At 40.9% G+C, this 10,689-nt stretch overlaps 1 protein-coding gene across 1 annotated transcript; it reads left to right on the top strand.

Moving 5' to 3' along the window:
• Nucleotides 1-782: 782 nt before the first annotated feature.
• LOC100216971 (uncharacterized) lies at nt 783-2,095 on the top strand. Its single transcript, NM_001143351.2, has one exon. The coding sequence runs from the start codon at nt 912-914 to the stop codon at nt 1,812-1,814; it is 903 nt and encodes a 300-aa protein (NP_001136823.1). The 5' UTR covers nt 783-911; the 3' UTR covers nt 1,815-2,095.
• The last annotated feature ends 8,594 nt before the right edge of the window (nt 2,096-10,689 follow it).

The following is a 10,689-nucleotide window of genomic DNA, read 5'->3' as shown; positions in this document are numbered from 1 at the left end:
CATTTTCCGCCTGTCCAGTGCGGAGAAGACCCCTCCAATCAACTGTGACCCGGGCACGCCCATGCTCTTGCACATACAATCCGCAAAGATGGCCCTCGCAGAAAAGATTGTGATAAAGAATGACTCCATCGCATCAAATCAGGCGGGCTCGGGCTGCATTCACGTCACATCGTATCTAGTGACTAGTGTACTAGTAGACTATACTAGCGCTAGTACACTACTGTGTGTGTGTGTGTGGTGACTGGTGAGTGTGCAAGCCTGTTGTATTCAGTATTGTAAAATTCTCGTACAAGATGATAGGCCTTGCCCTCCCAGTAATAAACTAGCGCAGATCCACAACGGATCCAAAGATCATTGGCTGCAGAAAAGACTTGTTTAAAAATCCAGGCGTGGAGATACTAGTCAGCTCAGAGAGACAGAGATCGTAGCACCTCCTACTGAGCTGAGCTCACAGCTACAGAGTACAGGTTGCCGCGTCGAGCACGCTCACGCTCACGCACCCCAACAGACATGTGACAGCTCAGATAGGTGTAGATCTCTCTCTCATCTTACCAGGTCAGACCGCTTCTCAGCCAACCAGGGGCTGCCAGGTACCCACCGTTTACCAGCACCTGCCTGCGCTGCGCACGCACGTCGCTCGCGGAGTCGCGGTGAAAGATCTCGAGACATTTCGGCGGGGGCGCGGGGCGGGGGACGAGCGAAGACACCTGGCGCCGTCCCATTGGCCGAAACCAACTCCCTCCTCACCTATAAAAGAGCCTCCGCAACGGCTGCTCTTGCTCATCGAACTGCTTGCTTCAGCCTTCAATCTCTGCGCTGTGCTGTGCCCCGCGAATTGTTTACGCTCGCTCTCGAGATCTCTCTCTAGATTCTCTCGGCTTCCCTCTTCTCTCTGTCTCCTGCAAGAACCCATGGCGGCTACGACGATAGATTGGCACGCCCGCAACAACGCCGCGCTTCCCGCCGCCATGTATGGCGTGGCCGTGCCGGACAGCAAGGAGCTCGTGCGCGCGCTTGCTCCGCCCACGCAGCAGGCACCGACCATCTCGTTCGCGTACCCCCGCTCCGGCGTGGAGCAGCAGAGCGCGGCGGGCTCGTTTCTGGGTGCCGGCGGTAGTGGCCTGACCCCGGCACAGATCCTCCAGGTGCAGTCGCGGCTCCAGTTCCTGCGCCGGCCGGCGGGGGCCGCGGTCGCCACCCAGCCGATGAAGCGGCAGGGCGTGCCGCTGCCGCAGGCGCCGGCGGTGTCCAAGCTGTACCGCGGCGTCCGGCAGCGGCATTGGGGGAAGTGGGTCGCGGAGATCCGCCTGCCACGAAACCGCACCCGCCTCTGGCTCGGCACCTTCGACACCGCTGAGGAGGCTGCGCTCGCCTACGACAGCGCCGCGTTCCGCCTCCGCGGGGACTCCGCCAGGCTCAACTTTCCCGAGCTCAGGCGCGGCGGCCAGCACCTCGGCCCGCCGCTCCACGCCGCGGTCGACGCCAAGCTCCACGCCATCTGCAACGGCACGGACGTCGTCGTGCCGCTGCCGCAGAGCCGGAGCAACGACGCCACGGCGGCGGCGACGGCGACAACCGCCCCGAGCCCCTTCTCCTCGGCGAGTCCACACGTCAAGAGCGAGCCGGGCTCCTCCGGCTCCGATAGCTCGTTTTCCGCAGACGGCGACGTGTCCTCCACTGGGTCCTCCGACGTGGTGCTGGATATGCAACTGCTCGACTTCTCAGAAGCGCCATGGGATGATTCTGAGAGCTTCGGCCTTCGCAAATACCCCTCCTTGGAGATCGACTGGGACTCGATACTACTAATTTCATAATGCGCCTTTGCTCGTTTTGTCTCCCCCGGTTCCTGATCAAGCTGTTCTTGCTTGCTCTGTACTTCATAGATTAAAGATTAAAGTGGGTTATTGATGTTTAGGTACTTGTTTGTTTAGGCCTCGGGTTTGATCATGTCTAGCATCAATCCTGGTCTGCTTGTTTTTTTAACGGGATTGCCAGGAAGGAGGTCTCATTACTTTGTATTATTTTGGTGAAATTACTAGCGGTCTGCATGCAAACCGTTTCATGCATGTATATACATATATACTCTTCAGTCTTCAGAATAGCATATCTATCCGACGATAAACGAGATGGAATAAAATGTGTTGCTAGGAGAAAAGAATGAAAGTTGATTTTACACATAAAGTATGAGATTCAGGATTTTCATATGGACTCCTATAGCAACGCTAGCAATGAAAAGAAGCACAGTTCAATTAGGAATAAGCTACAAGTGTCCAGTATATGTGATTTGCTATAAAGGTGAGTGTTAGGCTGCATCACTGATAATCTGAATACAAACTATTTTATCATACTACCATGGAATCGCTTTGCCTTTTGTTATGGGAGGAATTAATCCAATCACAGGACAGAGAAATAAACTGTACACTCTCTCGGCCTCAAAATATAATTTGTTTTAGGTCCTGTTTGGTTACTGTAGTTACTTGACTAAACTTTTCAGTCACTAAAGTATCTCGTTTGGTTCCCATGACTAAACCTGACTAAAAACATTAATTAGTGTTATTACCTCTATTAATTAGTGACTACCTGCTGCACTAAGAAAGAGGAGATGACAAGTGATATAAAAAAATCATACTTTAGTCCCTTTTAGTCAAACTCTTGGTGACTAAAGAACTAAAGTTTAGTCACTCTGTTTGTTTCTTTAGAAACTAAAAGCGACAAAAGTTTAGTCAGTCACCCAAACCAAACGGGGCTTAGACTAAACATATATTTATTAACTAATATATGAATGCATTTTGTATGTACATCTATATTCATTACCATTTATTCGAATATGAAAAAATAAAAAGGCTAGAAAGAACTAAATTTTGGAACCGAGGGGATATTAGATATAATTTCTAAAGTCTATGAACAATACATGTTGAAGGTGTTTATATGTTCCTCGTCTTCATAATCCATAAAAAAAGACTTTTCTACCCCTGCACTTTAAGATTATAACAGGTAATACGTCAATGTCCATCTTCATCAACCAGTCCTCGTGGAGGATCAATCTTCACAAGCATGTTCAAGCGTTGAGGGAAGCTTGTTTGACTTCTATTGTGGCTTCGTGAATTGAGTGACTTCGAACGATTTTTCTTTGCTGGCGAACCTCATATCGAAGGTCGGGTCCGCATTTAAGTTGATTAGTTCACTCTTCTCACATTTGTTGCTTCGACTATCACGAAATCAATTCTGCAAGCCCATGTTAGTGGGTGTTTGGTTTCTAGGGACTAATGTTTAGTCCCTTCATTTTGTTCCATTTTAGTATATAAATTGACAAATATAGAAACTAAAATAGAGTTATAGTTTCTATATTTGATAATTTTATAACTAAAGTGGAATAAAATGTAGGGACTAAAAATTAGTCCCTAGAAACCAAACACCCCCTTAATAACAAATGGTCGTTAGTTAACTCCGAATAATGGAGGAACACGTTTATCTATGGTGAAATCTCAACATCTTTACACTGATATAAACCTTGTAATTCCATTTTTATAAACATTTTTTATCATGTAAAGAAGATTTACCCCATCCGTAAAAATGTTAAAATACAATTCAAAATTCATTTAGATAATGGAAACATAGTCCAATCTTGGCCTCAAACGAATTCATAGGATATTTTTATTGTCTACATTTTATCGCAGAACTAACAAAGCTTTGACTATGTGGAAAGTTTCTCCGAAAAAATATATTCTCAAACCACTTTTAAAATATTCTCCTTTCTATGGGGGAAGGTATTCTCAAACCACTTTCAAAATATTCTCCGAGCGTAGAGTACTGAATGTTTTAGCTACTTCAATTATTCAGATGCGTTCGAAATCTGTAATTTGTTAACTGGAAAATCAAGGTTGCTAATATGAAATATGAGATGTTTTCCTCTGATCTTGGTACTAATTAATCTTGCATTGGCCATTGCAGCACATATACTTATCTTATTCGAAACAGTACTAGATGGTTGTATTTATCTGTTGCTGCACAGGAGGGAAAGCATCTGGATCTCTTTTTTCGCTTGTTCGTAGTTTAAAAGAACCAGAGTATCGATCATGTGGGGAAGTCAGTACTCCACGTTATCACAACGTTGCTTTCGCTTAATATAATGCTAACCCAGTTCCCAGGAGGAGAAACCAAGGTATTTAGCAGCTAATCACCACAACAGTCATGGTTTCTCTCTCTCAAAGTTCATTGTACAGTTCAGTGTAACTTTGTCGCTTCTATCGAACATTTTTCTTTACCTTTTGGTTGATGCATGAACCTTGAGAAACACATTGATTGTCAGTTAGCTCTGTCTTTGGTTCATTGGATAACTTTGAACTTGACCAGTAGCTTTGGAAAAGGCCATGTTCAGCTAACAAAGCTATTTTCCTAATGGTAAAGCGGGAGTTTTTCGGTTCTAAGACCCTTAACCAGGGGCGGAGGACCCGGTTTGCCGGGGTACGGGGTCTCCATACCACATTCCGTTCTAAGTAACCCACCTAGCGAATCACTTGATGCTATATCTTTTCTGCCGTCCGATGTCTCAGTCTGTTAGCGTTCTAGCGAACCAATATGTAAGAGAACAAACAGTTTTTGGGCTCTTATTTAGGATTAAATATGCTAAAGTACTAATGATCTTCTCTTAAGGTAAGCCTCATATATGATGAGTGGCCACAACACCACATTAAGTGGTATAAAGTGGCCCATACGCCCATCGGCCACCGTCCAAAGCCTAGCACGATTAAACAAGTGCTGACTATTGAGTTCATGTGATATACATTAAGTCAGTACTGTAGCTAATTGGCATATGGTGCACATCTTGTTTACTTGGTTCTCATTTTAGTTGTTCTCGTTTCGATGAAAGTGGTCATCGTAAGTAATAATACACTTGTGAGATCAACTCATCACATCTTGTCTCCGAATCTCCCTCGTCCTCCATCAGAGGAAGGACTTCTCGCTCTCCATCAATCACAAATACGTGCCAAGATTCTGGGAACTTGGGGCCCAGGTTCGAGTCCGCACAGTCATAGGGGTCAGACAGATGTCCGAACTCCACCAGGCACCAGGTGTGGGGATTTTGGGTGCGCCATTTCGCAAATCGAATCTAATGGATATGTGATCTCTGGCATTGGTGTCGTCGAAATGTCAGGCCTCAGCTAGAGGCGCCCTGACTCATCACTGATGAAACATCGACCCAAATGAGACGATGCCGATCATTAGGACATTCGACGTACGTTTGAGACTCCTTGTCCTTGCACGAAAGTCGCTGCCATCGGATCTACTATGATCAACACGCTCTCCTATCCGGCACGCAAATTGTTGAGAATTTCTTGATAGTGAATTTGTATGCAGGGATTTCGTGTGATCAAGAACAGAAGGTAAGGTAAAGGCACAGGGACACAAATATTTATATTGGTCCAGGTTCTCGTTTGAGATAACACCCCACGTCCAGTTCACTGATGGCAATTCCCTTCGATGTCTCCCCCGCGGGGTGCCTCCTTTATAGTCTAAGGAGAAAGGCAATTACATCAATGATACTTGGTCATGTATCTGATAGGAAATAAAATCTGCTCTAACATCCCGTCCTACCATCTAGAATATTTACATCGGGTTCTCTTAAGATGAGAGAATACCATAACTAGAAGTCTTTTTCTACAAGGAAAGCTCCAACTTCCTTATCTATGTATGTATGTTGATATGGTTCCGATGAGTGGGCCGAGCTCGAATTTGAATCCGAGTCTTCTTGTCGACTTCGAATTTCAAAGTGGGCCCAAATTAATTGCTTTCCTCCTTCAGTTTCTTGGCTATTTATACATCTCAGGTATCCCAGGTGTATATCTTTACATGGTTCTTAGATAACCATGTTGTATCCAAAGACAAAGAATTCTAATACCATGGAAAAAGTCTTCTATCAAAATCATGAGTTAGATGAAGGAAAATATGTAATATATAACGACATTTTAGTTGTATATTTATTTTATAGAAAAACTTTAAATGAAAATGGCAAGACTATATACGTAACTATTGATATATAATACTCCTAATATATATATAATTTCATCAAATATAAAATTTTAAATATGTATTAATATATTATAAACAGTGTAAATAAATATGCATATAAGCAGTATATCACCTTTAAATTTAAATAACAAGTAAATTTTAGTCCCTTCAATTCACCTGACATCCTTGTATCCAAACAAGCTCAAAGAGATTGCGCAGGGTTGCCCTATGTTGCCACTCGGCCCGCCAATAATGTGACGATGGTCCATCGCGCGTAGCTTTTGGGTTGACTTATCTGGCTGATCTCAAACGCTGGAGACCTAAAAAAAATAAAGGAGCATCATTGCGTGCTAATGGAAGGATAGTTCAAATTTTAAAATGAATTAGAGTGTACAGAGTGGGAGACCCATCCAACAATCCTACCCAAGAGTTGGCCATGACAAGAAGATTCACCTGGCAAGAAAAGGCTAGCCTCGTAGGGATATTGTATGTAAATCGCGTAGGTTGACATAGGCTTGATCATGACATACCAGCCTATTGCTTCTTGGTAAGCTAGCATTGACCCGTGTAAAGCATGCAGATGTTCCATGCTTTACGAAGACTTTTATCATGGCTATGTGCTACGTTTGCATAAAGCCGTTTGGGGTTTCATTTGCTTGGTTGACCGCGTTTTGAATGCGAGATTGGTGCCCAAACTGCTGGCTTTGCCGAGTCTGTGGTTGGAAGTGCGTGGAGTGTATGAGCCAGAGAATGTCGATATGATTGACTACTTGCTCGGTTGTCACCTGCCAAACTCCAAACGTCATAAGAAATACTGTTCGAATTCGATCGGAACCGTTGTAAGGCTATCTTCAACAGTCAGTCGGTGGCAATGGATACCCGAAATCCGAAACTCAAAACCCCCGTTATGGTACGGATTTGAGTCAATTTTCATACACATATGTTTATTAATGGGTATAAATATATACCTGACTGGTTCATGGGTACGAGTTTGTTGCTACAGTATCCAAACAACGTGAACCCATGGGTTTTTAAACCCGATCAAACCTAGTGCATATTGTCATTTTATTTTATAAACGAATAACAAACTTGTTATCTCCCTATTTACTTTCTAATTTTAATCAAATAGTAAATGTATAAATAGTTGGTGAGAGTGTTGCTTGCTTGCTATTATAGCGTTATATATATGGTGTGGGTAACTTAGTGCAAGGTCACTTGATTATACAACTTATTATTTGCATTCCATTCTCTCTACTAATTATTTCTATACCAAATCATGAACTTGTTGTTCATCATATAAATTTTGGACCATCATCTTATTAACCATTACGATATTTATTGATTATGAGAAGAACAAACACATTGGAGATAAAAACCGTGGGTACCCGCTAACCCGATAGGTACGGGTTTGTGAAAAATTTCAAACCCGCCATGGGTACGAGTTTTTTAATGGCTATAGATATTTTTCATGGGTACGGGTTTGGAATGGCAATACCCAGCGGGTTTTGTACCAGTTGCCATTACTAGCAGATCCCCTATCCCATCCTCTATTTTATCTTCTATTTCAAACTTATCCCCGCAAACAGTGTCAAACGGTGTCATCTACAGTTCCACATCTCCTATTTTTCACGTTCTATTGGAGCCAATCTAAGGTCTTCTCTGTTTGAGCTAGAGCTCTAAATGAGTTAGAATTGGCCAGACTTGAATTAAATTAATTAAAGTTGGCTATCGAGTTAGCTAATAACTAACTAAAGACTTATCTAAAAAATAATCTATCTATTAGTCCTCATGTTTGATGTATTAGAGCTAAATTTTAGCTAGCTAGTGATTAAATTTTATATCAAACATGTCCTAAGCTATTTTATCATAACTTTAATGTACTCAATCCATCACAGGGAAATTATTTAATTTTTAGATAATGGGAATGAAGTTTCCGGCCTTTGTCTCAAAGAGATTACAACCGATTTATTACAAACTCAGCTAAGAACACAATTATCTGAAGTCACAGAGAAAACATAACATAGGGAGGAGAATGAAACCAAAAACAAAGTCTATATGCAGATCCCGTCCATGTCTAAAAATCTGCATCACCAACTCCTCCATACTGCGACATGCCTTGTTTATTTGTTCTTGACCCTCATCTCTATGTTGTAGTTAAGCCTAGAAGCGAAGCCAATGTGTAGCTCAATAAACCACATGCAAAGAAGATTTAATTGGAGCATTATCAAACACTGCATCATTCCTGCTCAACCAGATTGCTCGACATATTATCGAATCTGCTAAAATAAAGTGTCTTCTTATTCTATTATCCATTCCGGTTAACCAGGAACTGAATATATGTCTAATATTGATTGGTGAACGTACAACACATCTACTCCGAAATAAATGCCAAATAAATTTAGTAAGTTGGCAATGGGGAAAGGATGATCAATTGTCTCATTTTCAGTAAAAAAGAACATTTTGAATTTCCTTTCCAATTACGCTTGAGTAAATTATCTTTCGTTAGTACAATTCCACGATGTAAATAACACATGAATATATTAATCTTCAAAGTCATCTTAGCCTTCCAAATAACTTTGTGCCACACAACATTGCCATTAGTTAATTATGTTATTAGCCCTTCTACATCGAGTGAACACTGAAGGATTCGTTTGCCGTCAAATCCCAACGGAACGTGTCATGAGCAGTGTTGAATCGGATATGAACAAGGTGTGCCACTAATTCCATCATTGTTCACGAAGCTTACCACTAGACCCCGACCAAAGGAAATATTCAACGAAATGGTTTGCAAAATATTTGCAACTACTACATTTTTCTGTCGAACCAACGCATATAGTTGTGGATATATTTCTTTTAGGATGCCTATTCTCAACCATCTGTCCTCCCAAAACCTAATTTGTGTGCCATTATTAAGTTGAAAGGATCTAAAGTTGAGTAAGATATCTCTAACTTCCAAAAGCCCCTTTCAAAAATGAGAATTAGAGGGTCATGTTGAACATGTGGTAATGTACGCTGGTGCAAGTATTTCCTTCGCAACATGGTTTGCCATAATCCCTCCTCATTTAGGAGTTTAAACAACCATTTGCTTAAGTGGCATTTATTTTGGATATCAATATTTTGCACCCCTAAACCTCCACTTCCCTTGGTTGGCAGCTGATACTCCATGTGGTGAGTTTGTACATTTTCTTTTTATCTTCCCCTTGCAAAAAATTCGCGATCTGAAATAGTCTAATTTTTCCTAAACTCCTCTTAGGATGTCAAAAAATACATCATAAACATTACAAGACTTGTAACGGTACATTTAATAAGAACAAGCCTTCCACCCGCAGACATGTACTTCCCTTTCCTACTAGATAATTTCTTTTCGAATTTTTTCTCGATTATCTTACAGTCTGTCATGCTTAGTTTTCTAACATGCATTGGAATACCTGAGTATCTAAATGGGTACTCCCCTTTTCTGCAACCAAAGAGTTGTGCGTATTGTTGTTCATGATTACCTTATGTGCAATTGCGAAAATTCTATTTGTTGCCACTTTTGTGAATATTTTGAATCTTACATTCAACAAACAAATGGGTAGATATTGTTGGATCGTAATTGACTCTTTATATTTAGGAAAGAAGAATTATAGTTCTAAAATTTAGGCTATATAAAGGAGCATACTATCATGGAAGTCCTTTTGATGGGAATCCATCTAGGCTCGGGGCCTTATTATGTTCCATCTCAAAAATAGCTATTCTAACCTCCTCTTTCGTAACGTGCCTTGTAAAGACATCATTTTCCACTAAATTAACATCTCTTCGATTCTCATCCAGACTAAAAACATTATTCTCTGGTGGCCCAAAAAGATTTTTGTAGTGTGTGATAATGTGTTGTTTTAGTTTAACCTCACCGCTTATAACTTGATTCTCATCTTTCAAATGGAAATCCTAATCTTTCTAAACTTTCCATTAGCAATCATCCGAAAATATTTCGTATTGGAGTCTCCTTGTAACAACTCTGTTACCTTTGCCCTTTGGTACCATTTTTATTTCTTCCTCCCTAAGCAATTGGGCTAGCCTATTATGAAGGCAACTTTTCAAATCAAGTTCTTGTTGTGACAAAATTGTTGACTCTGCCTTTTTGTCTAGCTCATCAAGCTTGTTCAATAATCTTTTCTTTTCTTTCTTATTAACCCCATTGGTATAATTTGCCCACCCCCTAAGGTATTAGTGTAATTTTCGAATCTTTGCTTGCCATTTTTCCATTGGGGGTGTTGCCATCAGTTTCAGTAGTCCATATCTGTTTTACCATATCCGAAAAACCATCACACAAAAAGCCATCCTAATTCAAAATTCAACATAGGTAGGCCTGACTACATCGTATTGTCAATAGAGTTTAGCAATAACGAACATGTCTCTCTAGACAAGGCAATACATATTTTAATATAACTTTATATCAACGATATATATATATATATATATATTATATATATATGTATTTATAATACCAAATCGATGCCATTAGATTAGTTAAGATATGTAGTTTTATAATAAATTAGTTTAGAGTAAAAAAAATGTAAACTTTATAAATTTAATTAAATCTGAATCATTTTAACTGATACATAGTGCATTATTTCTTAACCGAGAGGGTAGAAAGCCTAAAAGAAAAATGAAGGATGAATAATTGATTTGAGTTATCAG

This window comes from Zea mays, chromosome 1 (assembly GCF_902167145.1).
Source record: "Zea mays cultivar B73 chromosome 1, Zm-B73-REFERENCE-NAM-5.0, whole genome shotgun sequence".
In the NCBI taxonomy this organism is placed as follows: Eukaryota; Viridiplantae; Streptophyta; class Magnoliopsida; order Poales; family Poaceae; genus Zea; species Zea mays.
This window is presented reverse-complemented; position numbering and strand designations above follow the sequence as displayed.

Coding starts and splice junctions, on each gene's coding strand:
- LOC100216971 (NM_001143351.2), top strand. CDS start 912: ATGGCGGCTACGACGATAGATTGGCACGCCCGCAACAACGCCGCGCTT.